This window comes from Annulohypoxylon maeteangense (assembly GCF_022496945.1).
Source record: "Annulohypoxylon maeteangense strain CBS 123835 unplaced genomic scaffold GGS22scaffold_3, whole genome shotgun sequence".
Classification (NCBI taxonomy): Eukaryota; Fungi; Ascomycota; class Sordariomycetes; order Xylariales; family Hypoxylaceae; genus Annulohypoxylon; species Annulohypoxylon maeteangense.
Window position 1 is genome coordinate 594,858 of NW_025953250.1, and position 19,646 is coordinate 614,503.

Sequence of the window (19,646 nt, forward strand, 5' to 3'; positions counted from 1 at the left end):
TAGACTAAACGCTTGGCGAGCTTTCAACAGGTACACTAACATGGCCTATAAGACTTGGCAACTAGGACCAAGCCTTCGTTTAATTCAGCCGCAGTGGACCAGATGAATGACTGTTTTAAAAAGGGCAGGAGACTAAGGGGATGGGAATGGGTATATATATATCTCGGGCTAACTGGGCATTGAGATAGTTGATGGGTCATTTTCTTCGTAATGCCGTATTAAGCATAATAACCTCAGTATCGTATACTGAGGACCGAAATCGACACAATGGTCAAGCTCCCCCAGATTACAACATCCATAGTTACCGTATTCTCTATAAAGATAGTATCGGCTACAACTGTTGGATACTTCGACTCTGAGTCCTGCGTGGATCCATCGGGCGTGGCGGAATGTTACGAGAACGCTGCGGTAGAGTGGTCTAGTTGCGTAAATGTTACTTGCGCAGGTCAAAATATAGACTGTATCAATGTTTGTTCTTGTGTACAGACCCAGAAACAGTTGGATTGTGCTGGTCAGCATTGTTGGAATCAGGTGAATTCCTTCTTGGTAGCCCCTGAAATTGTGGGTCCATGCTAACTGAGCTTCAAGGTTTACAGTTGTGAATATCAGCAAACGGCGGGCGACATAGCAACAAACTGTCTAAATCCTCATTTGGACCAAATCCCGTTTTATCCTCCGCCAGATAATGCACCGGGTTCATGCTCTTGCAACTTGGGCAAACTTCTAACGTCCTTGTATCGAACGTCTAATGAAATAGAAACTTGTGGTGCCAACGGCGAGGATATCGTCGGCCAATTGACTTCAAATGACGAGATTCAGATATTCGCACGAGCTTGTACCTGTTGCTCTGAAAGTGCAATGCTCTCAGCGTAAGTATCTCCTCAATAGTGGATGATCGTAGTCAATACACTAACATATCGAAGCTTCTGGGCGGTTTGTCCTAACACTGACCCGTCTCTCCTCGGCATAAATGAAATTTACGACTCCTTAATCGCAAATGATAAAGATTGGGCAACTTGTGCTACAGATATGGATGCTTTTCCTTGCTATAGTAAGCTTGGATATACACCACCAGGCGGTAACTCCTCTGGTACGTTTTATGAACCCAACGACTTCCCGCAAAATGGGACAGCAACCACATCCAACATAGCTGGAAGCATCACAACTCCAGTTAGTGGGGCAGTATATACATGGACATACAACGGAGTCGAGCGCCCGATCACTGTTGCGAGCGCCGACGCGAAGCCTACAAATACTGCTGGAGCCAATAGCTCCGGAAGCGAGGATAAGAAGAATAACGCTCCTTCAACGGTACCAGGGTTATTATTTATCAGTTATGGATTGGTGCTTCTAGTAGATAAGATATAGGGTACCCAGTATGTACCTAGATTCGATCTGCACCTATGAAATATGACTAATGCTTAGTCATCTGTGTATAAACCCGTCGTGGTCCATTAAATTGTGATGGTTGGCTTGTGACGGAGAAATATTCCTACGATAATATGGTGGAGCCGATATGAGTAAGCCGCCCCCTAGAAGGCGGGGAGGTTGGGGATAGGGGCAAATAAGCTTTCTAAGCATTCAATCCACTAAATTATACCAACTCCACGAGAGCCGATTGGTACCTACCTAGGTATCTAGGTACCTACTAGGTATTTACCATAATCCACTTAAACGAGGGACATATCGCCAACCCACTCAACCAGGACCTCGTCGATTTGAATGACTTGATTCGGACCTTACTATTAGTTAGGTCTCTTATACAGTGCATACTATGATTTATACTGTATTAAGCTTCGACCAAAGCCGAAACTTCATAGTGATCCGCCCGCTAGATTTTAGGGGATAGCCACTATAAGTAAAGCCTATCTTAAGGGCTTAACCACTGGAGAAAAACGCCACACGGTAAGATATCCAAGTTCACACGGCTTTCGACTATTAGCACCCGCTTCAAACTTTATGTAGGCCCGAACCTTCATATGAATGGGCGTTTAAAGATATATACCTAGTAGTATACCTACCTAGGTAATAAAACAAAGATTCATTTTCCAATCCTATCCCGATACAAGTAAGTAGTTTCTTTTAACCTCCTGTCATTCATATGACCCACATTTATGGAAGCTCAGCCAATTAGATACCAGTTTAACTTCGTCTGATCCCCCTTTTTTTCGCGTTTCTCACTGTAGTGGATTCACTACGACAGTAAAGTAGAATGCGCTTTATTTTATCTATGATTAGATAATTCATATAATCAATTTAATACTTAATAATATCCCATGTAAACAAGACTTAACTTTTTCCCTAGGACGTCCTCATTATAGTGGTAAGTTGGTAACTCCTTAACTGCCCTAACACGCCGTAGTAAGCTAGAAAACGCGTACCATTTATAAACAAGATTAACTGAAACATGCCCTATTGCTCGTAATATTAAATAACTGGCTTGCTTAGGCTTGTTAAATTAATGATATGAGTCTTCTATTTGCGAGAAAACTTTTTTTCTCAATAGTATACGTTCGTTTGTTAGCAAATAGGTACCTACATACCTCATATAAAGTAGTAAGGGAAGTAAGGCATTTACTATTCATTACCTACCTACCTACGTGCCTGGTAGAGTGCTAGGTACCTACTAGGTAATACATTTGGTCTCGAATGATTCCTCATGAGTAAATCTTCAAATTTCTAACATTAGTACCTAGTAGGCATTGATTAATATTTCGTTATAATATGGGCAGAATTTTATTTGAAGGGGCAGTGTAAATTGACTCGAAACTTCAACAACTGTTAGCATAGAACACATTTACCTGCTGACCTGCTCGAAGCCTACAATGGAGCCACTGTCTGGTTGTCTATTAGCTGCGCAAGCCAGTGTAAAGCTCATAGGTACCTGGGTACTTACTCCTAAGCAGTGACCGAATCTAAGGTCTCCGAAATTATAATAACTTTCGATATCGAGTTCCCATCTCTTAATATTATTTTTTCCCACCACAACCTTTATAAAGTACGAGCAACGATTATATTCTAAGTTTTCCATAGGTACTTTCTTCTACTTTTAAAGACATTCACTACAAGCACTAATCTATCCTCAACGCCTATCCACTAGTAGGTATCCTGACTTTAGAATAGTCTGAGACGTAAATCATAATATTATCATGCTCACAAGAGATCATAGCTGTCAATTGAAAAACTATGGCATCAGACTCACAATCCGTTAGACGCACTCGCGTCAGATCCTTAATCGCCCGCATTTCCGAGATGGAGGGGATAGACCCGTCTAGACCCGATGAATACACGGGGGAGTCGCCAGAGCCCTTGTCGATTCAACAGATCGAATTGATTGAAATAGTTATCAATCAACGAGCCGCTGTAGGGCGCATCATGGGTGAGTTCCTACATAATTCTCAGGGCAATCTAGGTGGTCATTTATTTTACATCGGCGATTATAAGCCGTGACGCTAACATAATTTGAAGCAGATAGTAACGGCGGCAAATCAATTGATGAAGAGGATGGAAACCAAAGCAGCTCAGCAGAAGAGGGCGCAAGCAGTGACCCCGAGGATGAGTCCCTTAATCAAATGGCAGAAGGTTCAGAATCCCTTTCTTGCAACATTTGCGGCAAGGATTTCAAATCAAAGTCCACGCACCTGCAACATGGGCGCGAGAAACACATCGGAACTAAGTGTTACTGGCCTTCGTGCACTTTTATTGCCAGCACAGAGATGGAACTCAGCCGTCACCTTCATATTCATCAGGGAGGGAACGGAGAAAGTTGCGAGTGGCCTAAGTGCGGATCCTCGTTTGCGGTGAAGGAGTCACTCATGCGACATATTCGTCGCCACATTATCAAAGAAAAAAGAGCAAAGAAGGATTAGAGAATGAAGGGAGGAATAGTGAAGAATGATAGGGCATTGCTTCAATCCCAGATAATTGTGTTGTCTTCTCAATTAGCAGTTGCTCTCCGTAAGAGTCTAAATTGATCCATCACTTTCGCACTGTGTGGCTTTTTTTCTTTAGTGGCTAGGCTTCTTAAACAGGCTTGGGCTATAACGATTATCCACTAGAATTTAGCGGATACATCAGTAGGCACAATACGGTATGAAATGACTGCTTATCTAATCACGCACTGGGTAAAGGACGTTGCTGATGGACCAAATTTTGTGTCCGAACCTTCGTACATCACACTTAACTATCTAATGCTATAAATTGAATAAACAATCGCAATTCAGCGTCCATGACACGACTAACCTGAGCAGCAGTGTAGAATATTAGAGGAAAGTTTGCGATCATAAGGAGCGCGATTAATCTGGCGTTGAACCACACGTAAGCGGTTCTCCATTTGAGAATAAGGGGTATACAACATCACTTAATTGAACTCGGTCACGATTATAGATATTGCAGTTTTAATGATTATTTGGTCTTTTATCTCAACTATCAAGTTGCTGGACGTCTGCGCTGTCTGGAATGAGCAGAATGTGGCTTCGACGAAATGTGGGGCTGATAAAAAGGGGGGACGCACTGCGTTGGTGGTAATTGGTACTCTCATTAGATCTTACCTAATAAAATATGAAACGAGGCAAGTTTAAAAAAATCTCGACGATAGATTGAACACGAGAAAATAAAAGAATCAACAGATATATAGAAAGGAAAATTGTCAGGGGGTGGCGAAGACCCGAAACGTGGTCATATCGGTAGGATGAGGCTCCTATCAGAAGGCTTGATGTCATCCTCTTTAGTACCTCTATCTTTGCAGCCTATAATTTCCCTCGTAGTAATCAAAGTCTACGTGTTCGGTGATGCTGAAGCCTAAATCAAGGATGAGAAGGTTAACAGTTAGTTTTTTCGGATGGGACTTTATGATAGGTGAACTGACGGTTTGTAGTCTTTTTAACCTCATTCAAAGGGGCTCGATCTTACCCCTGGTAGATCTACTTGAAGTACCGATGCCTGCCATTTTATCGAGCGAACCTCGGCTTGGCGGCCGAGTACCGAAACCACGCTGCCAGGGGGAGGCGTTGATTGGTCTGCGGGTACGACGTATTTGGACATTACTAATATGGCGAGTTTCACATCACCGATTTCCTCTTTCGTTTAATATAAGACCCATGTCATAAACTGATTTCGAATAAGCCGGCATCTCCAGGATTACCACGCGAAATGCGTAATCAATCTACGAGTTCTCCTCTCGAATTTATCTTTATTCTAGAATAAATTCACCATTCGAATGACTACAACTTAATGGACGCATTGGATCTACTCGTACATCTCTGAAAGCGATGCTATCCCCGAGGTTCAGACCCAACATCTCTCTTCGACTACGCTAGCTTCCTAGAACATAACGTCAAGATGAGTGGAGACATGATGGCTTGGACTTGCACCCATGGTGGATTTCCCAAAGCACTTCAATTATCGACAATACCATATGATATAGGGCCAGTTAAATCAACGGAGATTCGTGTCCGAACCAAGGCCGCGTCCATAAATCCAGTCGACGTCCAGTTGATGTCATACCCTCTACTATCACGCCTTCCGAGCTTTGCCAGTTCCTCCCAGAAAGGGGTCGGCGAGGACTTTTCAGGGGTGGTGGAAGAAGCAGGTGTCGACTCCGGGTTTAGGGCAGGCGATGAGGTATTTGGCATCATCCCTTTCGTACCAGGAGGAACTCTACAGGAGAAGATCATAGTCGATACTAGGAAGTCTGTGGTAGTGGATAAACCGATAGATTGGACTTGGGAACAAGCTGCCGCTCTCCCACTCGTCTGGCTTACAGCTCGAACGACCATCGAGGAAATCGAATCTTATGTTAATAATGGGAAGGTTGTTGTCCTCGGCGGTAGCTCCAGCTGCGGAATGTATGCGATTCACATTGCCAAGCAGCGTGGTTGGACAGTGGTTGCTTCATGCTCTAGTCGAAATACCGACTTCGTCCGTAGCATGGGCGCAGACGACACCATCGACTACACGACAACGAGTGTTCCTGAGCAAGTCAAGGCGTTTGGACCTGATGTCATCATCGATTTCGTTGGAGGGAAAGAGTGTCTAGGACTCGCTAAGAGATACGTAACAGTCGTTGGCGATAAAACGGACCTGACGTCGTCGGGAGGCAGAAACACATACCTTTGGAACCCCCAGATGCTGTTACGAGCGTTCGGTGGAAGGGCAGGCCTTGGTCCCTCATATACATGTATTAATCTCGAGTTCAAGTATTCTTTCTTAGAAGAGGTCTTAAGTCTCCCTCCAGATAAGATCATCATCGACAGTATCTTTGAGTTTGATCAAGCTACGGAAGCGTTTCATAAGCTTATCACGGGGCATACGAGGGGAAAGGTAGTGGTTAAGATGTCTACGTGTGTTAGGGTTCGCTATGCATAAATACCTATGTTAGGCGAGGAAAGAAATGTGATCTCCTATACCTATGTGGTGGAGTCACAGGTGCTGTATGAGTACCTAGTAGGTACCTACCTAGGAAGATCGCAATGGTTGATAACAGAATGGGGTTCTAAAATATCTAACATTCGGTTTATCTACTCGTAAAAGTCCCTTCGAACCTTTATCTCGACCTGTGACCTAGCTGCTCTGCTACTACATCCCCAAATTCCGGATCAAACGGGTCCAACCAATTGGTGATTCTGGCGTCTCTGAGTGTGATTTCCACTTCTTCTGGCGGAATGGGGTGTGCAAGGAAGTCGAATGCCCTGTCAACGTATCTGATACCGTTATTGTCCATGACCATCCTGCACTTTCGGCAAGCCAACTTAGATACTCCAATAGCTTTAATAGATTCTGGGAATTCGTGCCGATACCGGTAGATTTGCATTTCCGCGTGTCGCTTCATATTTTCGTACATGTCCGGCGGCTCCTCCGTTGGTGTGAGCAAATAGATCTTCCTATTGCCTATCTGTTTGAAGGCTTTGCATGCACTTTGTATCGTATTGATGAAACGCCCATCATGAAACCCATACGGCCCGACACGATGCTTTCCTCTACCGCCTTTCTTTATGTATCTATGATTGCCTGCCTTGACGTTGGCGGCAATCAATATTTCCTCGTTGCATAATGCCACAGCAACCGTGTCATTTCTTTTTTGCCTGAAGAACTGGTTCCACCATGTATTCGTGTCTTTAAACTCTTTTTTATCTTCTTCTTTTTTGCATTCGGCTTCGGCCTTTTTAAAATCGGGATCGCTTTCATCGATTTTGCCTCCATTTTTCTGCATTTCCATTCTCAGCACGGAAAGCTTCTTCTTAGCTTCTTGTGCAATCTGTTGCGGTGGCACGTCGGGAACTCCATCACTTCCGAAGATTTGCGATAACTCCGTTGTCGACGCGTCATGGTGATCCAACATCCATAGTTCCCAGCTTAAATGGTATGCTAGATCGCTAAGCCATGCGTCTGGGGGCGCCTCTGGATCAAGTGCCATTGCCATTTTGGAGTCTAAAGATGACTTATGCCTCAACAACGTCGTTCGTCCAGGATATGTCGCATAGCCGAATAAAGTCGAAGAAACAAAATTTACCTATGTGCTGTGAAATAATACTTTTGTAAGCAATTTGTGGGCAGGTTAGGCTAGTCGATGTTTCGTGATAGAGACAATTAGATTGGTGCGGTTAATGCTGCCTTTTTTTCTATAAAACTCATCAGCTGCCTTAGACCCACTAAGGACAGCCTTGGGCACTAATATTGCAAGAACCTATACGTTGGGTATCCTATCCGGTATTGAACGAATTGTATTGAAACTTCACTTACTCCCATCTCCGCTGGGCTGTGGATCGAGCTTCTTTTACCATTAAGATGTGATACTAGTGATGCAAGAACGTAGAGCTGGCCTTGAAATAGCGCCGAGTAGATATGATTTCAGCTTACCTTTGGCCTAGATCATTTATCGTTTTGAGCCATCAGAGCCACGAACATAAATCATGTCCCATTTGATTAGCTGCAAGATTCCAATAGATTGTACTGATATGTGCAATTTATGACTTGGTCTCTCCCCCTTTCCGTCTTTTCTCAATATCATCACTATACCAAACGCCCCTTGGATAGCCTACTAGGTAAGTACCCCCCACGCTTAGTAGATCCCATTCCGCAATATGAGGTAGCTTCATTCTCGCAGATGGGGCATCTCGGTTGAACCTAACCTGGGCGAAAATATTCTTTCTGACTGGGTGACGAGTATCGAGTCTCATGGCACTATAGTTGGAAAGTCCCTTTGAGTAGAATGAAAAGTAAAGATTCTTACAACTTTCGCCATATAGTACGTTGAGGCGATTCTAAGTTATTTTTCGCCTTTGTCTAGAGTCTAGATTCATTCTTGCTTCGGTATACCTACCTTCTCTCCAAACATGCCACATAAAACAATCATTCAGGAGTGTTCTCCAGATGTTGAAGCTGGAATGTATGTTCCTAGCGCGAAGATGATTAAAGAGTTTGAATATATGAACCTTCCTTCCCTCGGCGACTCTATCGATACTATTCTGTTGAAATCAAATGTCAAGTTCCGCAACACCATTGAAGTCAACCCGAAAACCACTGATAATGTAGCTCGTCACCACCCTGAAACACGTAACTTACTCCGTGACTTGCCATACGGAGGTATTGGTAATGTGAAAGATCTTTCCTCCTTCCTATATGATCAGCAGGCTGTCGTAATTGGTGGTGCTATTGTCCGCAACGTCAGTCTAGTTGTGAGCGAGGAACCAGGAGACGGCAGTCACTTCGGCGACTTTCGTGTGCTGCCAGTACAGGTTCCCGAGGGACAAGAAGCAAAGCTCCTCTCAAAAGAGCCGGAAGCTGACGAAATTTGGACCCCGATACTTCTTTTCCCTGAACCTTACATCGCACCTCCTGGTTTCGAGAATTTTGATCTCTTTGAGGAGGGTAGAGATTATGACGTCGTTTTCCCTCGGGTATCGATAGGTCCAAAGCCCTCACGAAGTGACCTCGAAGATGTTATGTTGAAGTCTGGTATGAAAATGGACGTTTTGGACCACTATACAGTCTCGGGGGATATATTCGACTTTTGGGGTGTTAAAGGCCTCACAGCTAAGCTGTACAAATACAAAGGTCAGCTCTCCTACCATGTGTACTATTATTCCCGTATCTCTAGTGGAGCATCTACCATATTCTTTTCTTTTTGTGGAAGCATTCGTACTGAGGCTAACGCTATGTATAGGAATAGAGGACGAAGCCTCGAAGAAGAGAATATCTACTAGGGACAATGCGCTGGAGTCCTCTCTGGAAGTAATTTCCATAGATGCTCAAAGCCTAGCCCTCGGAGGGAAGCCTCTCGAAGCATTGTTACCTTTCATCGACAGCGAAGACTTCAAGAACCTCCCTATCGCCAACCTAAGATTGACCTACTCCGAAAAAGTGATCCAAAGTTCGTTTCAGCAGCCTGGACTTCGACTGGAGCTCGACATCCCATTACAAGGCTGTTTGGATTGGGTCGGAGACGCCATCGAAATCCTTTTCGGAACGTCTGACAAACCACATACGATTCACTTCAGTGCATTACTCTCCGAGGAAAGAAACTGGTCTAAACCCCCGAAGATAGAGAAGATTGTTCTCCAGGGGTATTTCAAGGATATGACATTCAAGCCTTGGAATGTTCTTGATTTCAAGACACTCGGCATTGAGTTAACAGCAGAGAAGAACGAGGACTCATGGGAATTCGGCTTTGGATTCCTCGGCGTGGTAGCGCTGATGGGTATACCAGAGGCCCAAGCACCACTCGAGCTGGGTTATCGTATTATCAGAGAGATGACCAAAGCTAAGACTGAGAGACGAGTCAAGCCAAGCCGGACCTGGTCTCTGCTTATTGATGTCTCAGGGTGGAAGGATATCTTTGGTTTCAAGAACTTTGACGTAAGTTTCACGAAATGATCTTTCCCTTATATATACCTACTAGGCATGATTACGAGAAGAGATCTATCGACTGATCGAGACATAATACCTATTCACAGATGGAGGAGGCAACCATGATGGCATTAATCGACGAAAGCCACTTTAGCTCATCAATCAACTTAGATGTTGTCGGTACAATCAGAATCGGCGATAGCCACTTCGAGGTCTGCGGGAGTTTCTCAAAGGGTTGGAAACACGCTTTGACGTGGACCTGGATCGCGATCGAGAGCCAAAATGATGTTCCAATGAGACTAGAGGATTACTACATTCAAGCCAGCCTAGGAAACCTGGCACTTGGCGATATCAAGAACCTCTATACAAAAGTCACAGGTCAAAGGACGTTGAATCACTCACAATATGATGGTGATGCCGATGGCAATATCACTTTCAAGAACATGAGTATCCGGATCTCTTGTACTAAGTACTCCGATATAACGCACAATCGCAAGTCGCTGGAGCTTTTGGGTGAGGTCACGGTTGGTGACACTACTTGTTACGCGGCTAGCTTAGCCTTTGCCACTGAAGGTGTCACGGTCACGGGCGATGTAAGAAATGTCCAGATTCCAGGAACGAATTTCTTCATTGAAAATGCAGGGTTGATGGTCTTCCTGGCGTTCAAAGGAAGTAAAGGGAAGAAGAACGATGTTCTTAGGGAAGGAAAAGAACACCACAGTCCGCAAGTGGGGGATTCCAGCAGCGAAACCAGAAGTAGATTCTCGATACGTGGTATCATGAACTACCACAACATTACCTTTAGAGCTGGCTTCTACACGACAAAGTACAAAAACAGTAAAGGACGGGATTGGCTCGTTTTCGGCTCGGCTAACAACTCAAGACTCCGGGATGCTATGCCTTCTATTAAGGAACAGAGCTTTCTAAATCTTCAGCTAGAGAATGTCACGGTCATTGTCTCTTCTCGAGACAGAGGTATGAGTAATGGGACGAGCATGGCCGAAAACAAGACCCTGATGGGTCAAATGGATACGGACGACGAAGCTAATGATGGAGAGCACGCAGACTGGGATGCTCTGGCGGAGATTGAGGAATACGGCTATGAGGTCAAGAAGGGTAAGATGAGGATCCAAATTCCTGTGCATAAGTAACTGCTAATCTAGGACGGTTCAGGTTTTCAGATTTGTGCTACTATTCCCAGATTCGAACAACTAGAACATTTGAACAATGGGAGGAAGATAGATGGCCTACAATTATCCTTAAGCGCTGACACCGATGGAGAGGTCACAGCAAAGATCAAGCTGCCGTCATCTTTCAGAGTGAGTCAACAAAAGCCTGAATGATTTTTACTGAGCTCCGTGACTATTGAGGGAAGCTAATACAACAGTACATCTACTACAGGTTAACTTGTCCCCCTACGCTTACTTTTCCGGGTTTTCCGCTTCTATTGGTGCCCATGCCTCATACGGGATGTGCCTACAGCTCAAGGCAACTCTCACTCTTATAATGGAAAATTCAGACCCTATCCATGTCAATGGTATACTCTTTGGGACTGTGCGAGAAGCTGGTGGATTGCTGTGAGCCCATATACCCCAGGTACCTTCTATGCTTCATACCTATTTTCTGACTGAATAACTTTCGTGGTAGGGTGATGGATCCGAATTCCCAGTGGATCAATCCTTTCAACCTAAATAAGGCGCTCATAATCTCCAATCTCGGTATCGAAGCTGGATTCAACTATGCGACAGTACTTCAACTCGGTCCAACGTGAGTCGCGCGAAACCTTATCAGTCTACCTAGTAGTAGAAACTAATAAAAATTACATATAAATAGTCGCTTCGCCCTCAAAGGTCAAGTCAATATAGGCGACTATAAGTTTTGTATGGATATGGGCATCGACGTCACCAAAGCAGCTACTGTCTTGCGCATCGAAATGCCTAAGCTAGATATGTCCGATATTTTTTCAATTGCCAGCAAACTTAGCCAAGACGAATATTTCGCACAAAAGGCAACCCAGACGAAGGACATCATTTCTTTCAACGACCTTAAGCTATACCTCTCCTCTGGAGCGAAATTCATGTGCGAGTATTATCCTCGCGGCGTACAGATCAGAGGTAGATTCATTTTCCTTGATAAGCAAGGTGAATTCAACGGGTCATTTACAGATGATGGCTTAGTTATCAAGGGAGGATTAGACGCCTTCAGGATTGGGGGTCTCGAGATCACTTCGTTGAAGGAGTACGATGGCAAGAAGCGTGCGACATTACATATCGAGGCCACGAAAAGAACACATAAGATCCTTATCGACGGAATCATCCGTTTCTATGGTATTGAGCTGCAGGTCTATATCAATGTTTACCTTGAACAAAGACTCCTCGAGTTCGATATTCGAATCAAATTGACCGAGGCTCTCATATTCTCTGTAAAAGGTATCATTACAGTTGGTCGTTCGAAGTCTTTGGAAAACACGGAGATTCACTTCATAGGCCATCTTGAAGCGAGGATCATTCAGTCTATTGGCGAGGGCATTATCAATGTCATTACCGCCCTCGAGGACCAAGCAAATAATGCGATCAACGAAGCGGAGGCTCAAATTTCAAGACGTCTCTATCATCTCAATAACGAACTCATCACAATGAGATTAGAACTCGAGAAGCTAAAATCCAAGTCAAATAATGAAGTGCTGAGGAAGCGCCAGAAGATCAAGGCACAAAACGACGTCCTACGAAGACTACATGATCGAATTGACGAGCTGGGCGCGAAGTACAAGGCGGCCAAGTCAAACAAGGAGAGAAAGGAAGCCGAAATTGCGGAACAGAAGAAGAAACTAGACCAAGCTAAGGTCCAGCTAGAGAAGAAGAAGCGTGAGATGAGGCAGGAGTATAATCAGAAGATAGAGGAGCAGAGATCCCGGCAGAAGCACTATGAGTTAAAGAGGGACAGGCTTCAGCAAGAAAAGGATCGGGCCTGGGGAGACGGTTTACGAAAGGTGATTGCCGCAAGCCCTCACCAGGACTTCTGGACCGGTAAGTATACTGCCCTTTCCCCTTCAATAGCTTCGAATGCAGATTCTAACGCAGAAACCCCAACGAAAAGAGTTCGTGAACGAAAGATATAACTGGAAATGTACCTGCGAACGGAATTTAAAAAGCTGTGGGATCTTGCAAACACCGTACTGGGTAAGTCTAGAATCTCCTTGCTTGCTCAGAAGTAGCCTTTCAAGGGCAAGCAGGCACATGACATTTCGTACAAAATTTAACATTGCTCGCAGACGTGGAAGTTGAGTGAAGCCACCCTGGGTTTAGAGCAAGCAAACGCACGCAAGGCTTTCGAAAAGCAGTTGTACAATGCCACAAAAAAGACCCTTGAATCGAATGAATTCAAGAAAATCGAGCGTGATATCCAGAATACCCTATACGATATAGGTAGATTTGGGATGGCGGTGCAAAAGCTGATCGAAAAAGGACCCGCAGCTTATATCGAAGAGATGACTCGCGACGAAAGAGCCAAGCTGGACCGACAGATTTCTCTGTATGATGAGCTCTTGCGACAAAGCAAGAGGCTCGAAAAAGAACTTATACTTGCTAGGAACGCCCTCGAGACCGAAACGGAGCGGCTTAGGCCTGAGCAAGAAGCGGCACGGGAAGCCATTGCTGAGCTTGAGGCCGAGATCGAGCTCATGCCATTCAAGAAAGAATACGAAAACAAGAAGCAGGACTTTGATACGATAAAGGCGCAGGCAGATGCGCTGGTCAGCACTCTAGAGGATATCAGAAAGGGGGTTCATGCTGATGCGGATGCGATCCGGCAGGTAACCAAGATGCTCATGAAGGGTATACCTGAGATCACGGATATATATCTCGAGGTAAATTCCAACATGTTTGCCGAGAAAAAACCATTGATATTCAGCATCACGGTGCGGTGGTTGAATGAGGACCATACGTGCCGTGTTGAGTGGTCGCCGAACCAGGGGGCTCATGAACTGTACAGCAACGGGGCTCGGAAAGTGGTTGCTTTGGCTGATAAGTAATGGCATTAGGTACCTGTACACCGAGGTATTTCAAGATATGTCTGGAGCTGTTCGCAATGTTGTTGACCAGTTAAAGTTGTAAATAACTTCAATTCAATCAGTTGCACTAGCCGATCACGATTCAATTGATAGGTGCAAAGCGCACTATGATTAAAGGGAGCTTTAGTGACTGATTCGCTATATCTTAGCACATGTTATCTGCTGAGAAACTCCAGGGCTTCTTACAAAGTAGACTTAATCATAGCGCTATGTATCACTAAAAACACCTATAAATACAGCGCCTTTAGGGACGGGAAGCTTTGAACAAATTTAATTGGTTAAAAATAAGGTACCCCACTAGTAGATTTACAGTGAGTGTGGGGATAAGTCTAACGCTGAAGACCCATTATAATCCCCTAAACTTTAGTGGACTTACATGTTCTAAAACAGCCCTGGAGCCTCTGAAACGAAAAATATTACCAAGACTGGGCACATAAGATACCTTCACATGGCTACACGATCACATAATTCGCCCAACACAGCTCTTAAACGGTATATCCGACGTTTATAAATTATTATACCGTGAACAATCAGTGAGAAAATGACAATGCTGTCATTGCTGCAGCGTAAAGAAAATCCAGGCCGGCCTAAGCTCGGGAGCCTGTGGTATCTCCAGCGAAAAAAACAAAATCCTTCTCCCAATTTCCCATTATCCTGAGCAACATGATGGGTAACCTATCACCGCCTTTGGTATCGAGCAATGTAGGTCCAGACGAAGGAGATTCGCAAGCCAAGAAAGTGAACTTGGCTGGCCCGCCCTACTGTCCTGCGGAGGATATTATAGTAAACAGTGATGCCTAGTAAAGTGTTAGATGATTATGCTGGATAACAAGTACATGTAACTTGAATAAACCAGAAACTTACAGTTTACTGCCCAAACCATACAGGTCACCCATTAACCCCCAGGTTCCTTTCTCAGGTATCCTTACAAGTGGGAAGCATTGCGAGCTTCAATGTTATGTCGGCGAAGGTGACGACCGACACTCTCTGCCATGGTGCAAACTTTACCACAACTGGGGAAGTGGCAAGTTATCTTGCACACCGGATCACATCCGCAGGCGGTATCGTTATGATCCCGAAGGTGGGCATTAAGTTCCCGTTCGTTTGCGAATACTTGGGCACACCCCGGCCAGTAGCATCTAGTTCCGATGTGCACATCGGCAAGGTGTTGTCGATAGGTGGCCCTGTTTTTAAAGATTTTGTGACACTGTGCACACTGAAGAACCGCGTTGTTTTGTGGCACATTATGCTCCGGAGCTTCTGGAGCCTCTGGAGCGTCCTCTGCATCATTGTCATTGTGGTCTGCTGAGACAGATTGGACGGCGTGAGTTTCTTGTGCAGGTGCAGCTGCGATGATTAGCTATTGAAAGTTATGGTTTATCTTTGTGGACATTTACGTACCAACATTGTTAAGACCACCTTGCTGTTGTTCGTGGTTAGGGATTAATCCTTGGTTCCCTCCGACCTGCTCTTCGGTGAGCGGTGCCGCAGACATGCGAGCACGGGTATTATACTCGGCCTGAGGGGTGGAATGGCCGGAACCGGAACTAGAACTTGAACTTGAACTATATGATTCAGAAGATCCGGAGGCCGAGTGGGAGGATATAACAGAAGGGGAATATCCGAAAGATGCATCGGACGGTGAGTCGGATTGGGACTCAGAAGAGACGTCCCAATTGGAAATTAATGATTCGGATGATCCAGAAAGTGAAGGGGAATAGGAACTCGACGTGGATGGCGAGTATCCGCCATAGGACGAAGAGGTGGAAGTTGTCGAAGACATTGTGATATACGTCTAAAACAGCATCACAATTAATAACGCGATACTATAGATGGGTAGAATAGGTATGAAAGATGTTTATAATACATACCTGATGCAAATAACGCGCGTACAAGTGAGTTAGAAATCAACGGATTACTGCCGAACAACCGTGCTTGTTACAAAACAAAAGATGAAGAACGAGAGTTGGTGATATTATAAAAAGAGAAAGTTGGTATTAATGTGAAATCACCTTGCAGGTTTTAATTTGAATTCCTAGTAGGCTAGTACCTAGAATTTATATCTTCTTGGGTTCATGCCAGTCGTCACCTACCATTCTAATCTAACACCAGAAATATTGTACAACAAAATTGTCACCGGTAATAGCAGCAGTCACTGCCTAAATACTGATGGTAAGGAAAGAACGATGCAGGGTGACAGCTGCATTAAACTCCGTGCCCACCTGCCAAGCTGGGGTAATCAGCTGGTAATAGCCATATTAGGTATATTTTTACACGACAACAAAGTTGGCGATACTACCATCCCTCTATAAGGAGGTCAGATTTTCCACAATCACCTTTCAACGAAGCCTCGGTTATTAAAATGAAGCCTAATAAACTTTAAAACTACTCTAGTCCAATGGATGGATCATAGCTGGATTGGTTGTGACAGAAAATTTCTATTTTGAAGAAATGAAAAGACGCCAGCTGGTGGCAATTTTCGGTGGGGGGCCCCAGCAGGTATATAACGCGTCACGCGTAGAACATTCTATTCCATAAATATGGGAAATTGTTCGTGATTATTTTATTTCGATCATGTAAGCGATCGTGGTCGTTTATCCGCCGGGGATTGAGTAAAATAATATATTAGAATAAACTCCGGCGGTGTGAATGCACAAGGAGGTGAGGGTAGTTTATATAGTAGAATAATCACTTCCTTAAGACATGATCATTGGACTTCCACGAAAATACATGTTATCAGAGCTTCTGCGGCTCCGATCAATCAATGGTAGGTACATTTACGATGGCAGGTCTGGTAAATACCAAACCTATGACAGTTTGTATTTGTAAGCTAATAGAGCCCCTTCTTTCTTTCCATCACTAGCAAACATCCCATCCCATGACAGATTCCTATAATACTTAATGGCTCACGCGGCTGCGTAGTCTGAGCACATTCGAGTTATGTTGTCTGATATGACGCGCCACGGTTTCCGCGAAGGCATAGCGACTACCACAACCGGGCCAGTTACAGGTTAATGACTTCTTACGGCCCCGAGAAGAAGCGTTGTTGTGTGCGATGAGGTGATTATTCAATTCTTGCTCAGTCTCAAAGGTTTGAGAACAATTCCCCCAAAAACAAGTCGTCCCAATGTGCTCCTCAGCTTCGTGACGCTCAAGGATATAACGACGGCGATACACCTTGCCGCACTGCGCGCACGTGAATTCACTGGGGTCTGGCTGGGATTGTTGACGGCGTGTCTGTGCACGAGTGGTGGTTCGACGCGGCTTGGTTGGAACGTAGTCCTCGTCGCTAGCTACGGTGCTTGTTAGTGTGATCGCTGAATAATACGACGAAGAAAATTATAAACGAATAGAAAGGTAAGGGATGAAAGTTAGACTGCAAATATCTTTCCTAGGATGAACTATTACTTTTCAACTTCGAGAAGAGTTACTTACAATGGTCGTTGTCAATAATGGGAAGAGGCGTTGGTACCCTGTCCGGGCTCTGGATCGACGGAGCAGACATGGTGAAAGTTGCTCTGTACGATTTATTAGCACAAGGAAGTTCACAATAAGTACTTCACAAGTATCAAGCAGGGAAACTATTTGAATAATACATACGTGGTGTCAAGACGCAGGCGAGACGAAGGAAGGTGATTGTTGGCGTGAAAAAAAAAGATGTAAAAGAAAGGCACGGGGAAATTTAAGGTCGTCGATTATATATACCCCTTCGAGAGAGCTACTGATTTCATTTATAGCATGGTATCTCAGTATCTACAGCGGACTGGGACAAGATTTAGCTTAGCAGAACAAGATGAGGTAGCTCGGTAGGTAACGACTTACCTACTACAATAACTAGGAACCAGATTAATAGAACTCGATACTCAGTACACAATGACCCAACGATTGATAATGGTAATTATTATATCGAAATTCAACTATGCTGCATCTTAACGTTACAACATGCTAGGTAAAATTATGAAAATAGCTGAATCAATTCATCTTGCCTTTATTGTACCTTATGGTATATCTTAGAGGTAGTTCTACTTTTATGTCGTTTTTTAGTGCTTTTACGTGATAATGTAGTCAATAATACCGCCATCCCGTGTGAAAAGGGGCTTTGCGGAATTATTCGTGCTTACGTAATCACAGGCGTCCTTCTGATAATTATTGTTAAAGACAAAAGGGATAATGCGTAGCCAAACGGCCAAGCCGTCACTAATTCAGTATTAAGGGCCAAAGACCTTCGTGATCTCTAGGCCTAGTACACTTCTCGCGTCAAGTCCATATTAACATGAGTGTTCCCTTTCCCTTAATAACGCGTCCAACACAAAACCAAACCCATCTAGGCCATCGAATCTACCTCCTTAATGGTTACCAGCAGCCTTCTTTGCCTTGATGGCATGGCGGCAGATGTGGCGTTGGACTGTCCCCATGGTAGTGCACTTCTTGCCGCAGTTTTTCCAATGACAGATCATGTGTCCATCGGTAACTCCCTGCGCAGCACGGTCATTGTGCGACTTCATGTGGCGCTTGAGTTGTGCTTCGGTGCTAGTCGTGAACCCACAGTTATCCCAGAAGCACCTTGTGCCAACATGCACATCACCTAGGTGCTGTTGGTAAGTCCTATTTGACTTAAACACCTTGGTGCATTGGCTGCACGTCAAGCCATGGTTGGCGGGCTGGGCCGGCTGTTGATCGACGGGGGGGTTCTCGTCGACTGGGGGGTTCTCGACTGAGGGAGTCTCAGCCGCGGGCGCGGCGGCGTCCTGGCTGGTACTACTTCCAGCTTCTATAGAATGTATTAGCATTGTGGCTACCTAGGTAGTTTTATAACATATAAAGCTCGCAGATTAGAGGATAAGAGTTAAAATCGATAGTAGTCGGCATTATTTTTGGGGTTCAATAAAACTTGCGTACCTTGAGTGGCACGACCTCCGAAGGGGTGCCGGCCTTGCTGCTTATGCTCTTGGATAAGTAAGAGAACCCACTGGGTTTGCTCGGCCGTGAGAGGGGTGCCCGGTCGGCTAGTGTATGCGTCTGCCCCAGGAGGAACGATGCCGACAGTCTCACACATGAGATTGATTAGAGGGTTGGTTCCATCATCAGTGTTGTTTAGGGAAGACATGATGAAGTCGATTGAATCAAGGTCTAGGTATAGTGTCGTGTTAGCGCGATCAACGAAGATCTATCATCGATTATTGAGGCATAAGCCGGGGGGAATAACGTACCAAATTGCAAGCAGTAGCGTGGGTGATTGTTTCAAAGGTAAACGGTGAATATTGCGCGGTAAATCAAGCGATTGTTTGGGTGAATAATGGGTAGCAATAATCTTGAGTTTTGTTCTGGTACTTTTCAGTGTTGTTGTTGTAATAATTGTTAAGTGAATCTTCCACAGAGATATTGTAGAAACTTAGAAGTGGACAATGTAGAACGTGAGGGCGGTGGGTTGGATAATGCAGAAATTCTGCCGCTCGTCACCTACCCAAGTACCATTCGAGTCCGGTGAAATTGTCGGATTCGATATCGGGACATTGCAAGTGCTAGGCAACGAGGATGTCACTTGCTGCCAAAAGGAGACAATATTACTGTGGATAGGTAGGTACCAAGAAGACAAGACAGTTCCCCCAGTAGACTAAAACCATAGCAACAGACGATCAGGTATTTAAATTTAATACAGCTCCAGCTGCAGAAAGCTCAACTTCGAATTCATCATTAGGTTTATGCCCGAACGCTCATTCAGCTAGCAGGT

The 19,646-nt window shown here is 44.6% G+C and overlaps 8 protein-coding genes across 8 annotated transcripts; 4 read left to right on the plus strand and 4 right to left on the minus strand.

The window, feature by feature from the left end:
* Positions 1–267: 267 nt before the first annotated feature.
* On the plus strand, positions 268–1,368 carry GGS22DRAFT_197765 (uncharacterized protein; the record flags this gene model as incomplete). The annotated part of the gene is made up of 3 exons (XM_047966031.1): positions 268–531; positions 589–869; positions 924–1,368. The coding sequence occupies 3 exons, from the start codon at positions 268–270 to the stop codon at positions 1,366–1,368; spliced, it is 990 nt and encodes a 329-aa protein (XP_047821692.1).
* A 1,818-nt stretch (positions 1,369–3,186) lies between these two features.
* Positions 3,187–3,869, plus strand: GGS22DRAFT_185239 (uncharacterized protein; the record flags this gene model as incomplete). The annotated part of the gene is made up of 2 exons (XM_047964297.1): positions 3,187–3,379; positions 3,469–3,869. 2 exons carry the CDS (start codon positions 3,187–3,189, stop codon positions 3,867–3,869), a joined length of 594 nt encoding a protein of 197 aa, XP_047821693.1.
* Positions 3,870–5,117: 1,248 nt separating this feature from the next.
* On the plus strand, positions 5,118–6,491 carry GGS22DRAFT_197768 (alcohol dehydrogenase). Its single transcript, XM_047966032.1, has one exon. The coding sequence runs from the start codon at positions 5,341–5,343 to the stop codon at positions 6,364–6,366; it is 1,026 nt and encodes a 341-aa protein (XP_047821694.1). The 5' UTR covers positions 5,118–5,340; the 3' UTR covers positions 6,367–6,491.
* Positions 6,492–6,544: 53 nt separating this feature from the next.
* GGS22DRAFT_197771 (uncharacterized protein) lies at positions 6,545–7,515 on the minus strand (the record flags this gene model as incomplete). The annotated part of the gene is made up of 1 exon (XM_047966033.1): positions 6,545–7,515. Exon 1 carries the CDS (start codon positions 7,418–7,420, stop codon positions 6,545–6,547), a length of 876 nt encoding a protein of 291 aa, XP_047821695.1. The 5' UTR covers positions 7,421–7,515.
* An 818-nt stretch (positions 7,516–8,333) lies between these two features.
* GGS22DRAFT_197773 (uncharacterized protein) lies at positions 8,334–13,876 on the plus strand (the record flags this gene model as incomplete). The annotated part of the gene is made up of 9 exons (XM_047966034.1): positions 8,334–9,054; positions 9,164–9,855; positions 9,954–10,962; positions 11,020–11,165; positions 11,248–11,423; positions 11,494–11,613; positions 11,680–12,872; positions 12,943–13,025; positions 13,118–13,876. 9 exons carry the CDS (start codon positions 8,334–8,336, stop codon positions 13,874–13,876), a joined length of 4,899 nt encoding a protein of 1,632 aa, XP_047821696.1.
* Positions 13,877–14,840: 964 nt separating this feature from the next.
* On the minus strand, positions 14,841–15,698 carry GGS22DRAFT_185243 (uncharacterized protein; the record flags this gene model as incomplete). The annotated part of the gene is made up of 2 exons (XM_047964298.1): positions 14,841–15,262; positions 15,317–15,698. The coding sequence occupies 2 exons, from the start codon at positions 15,696–15,698 to the stop codon at positions 14,841–14,843; spliced, it is 804 nt and encodes a 267-aa protein (XP_047821697.1).
* A 1,115-nt stretch (positions 15,699–16,813) lies between these two features.
* GGS22DRAFT_185244 (uncharacterized protein) lies at positions 16,814–17,420 on the minus strand (the record flags this gene model as incomplete). Its single annotated transcript, XM_047964299.1, has 2 exons — positions 16,814–17,208; positions 17,351–17,420. 2 exons carry the CDS (start codon positions 17,418–17,420, stop codon positions 16,814–16,816), a joined length of 465 nt encoding a protein of 154 aa, XP_047821698.1.
* An 841-nt stretch (positions 17,421–18,261) lies between these two features.
* GGS22DRAFT_185245 (uncharacterized protein) lies at positions 18,262–19,022 on the minus strand (the record flags this gene model as incomplete). Its single annotated transcript, XM_047964300.1, has 2 exons — positions 18,262–18,686; positions 18,815–19,022. 2 exons carry the CDS (start codon positions 19,020–19,022, stop codon positions 18,262–18,264), a joined length of 633 nt encoding a protein of 210 aa, XP_047821699.1.
* Between the last annotated feature and the right edge of the window lie 624 nt (positions 19,023–19,646).

Excerpts from the sequence above, each read along its gene's own strand:
- GGS22DRAFT_197768 (XM_047966032.1), top strand. The coding sequence starts at position 5,341 with ATGAGTGGAGACATGATGGCTTGGACTTGCACCCATGGTGGATTTCCC.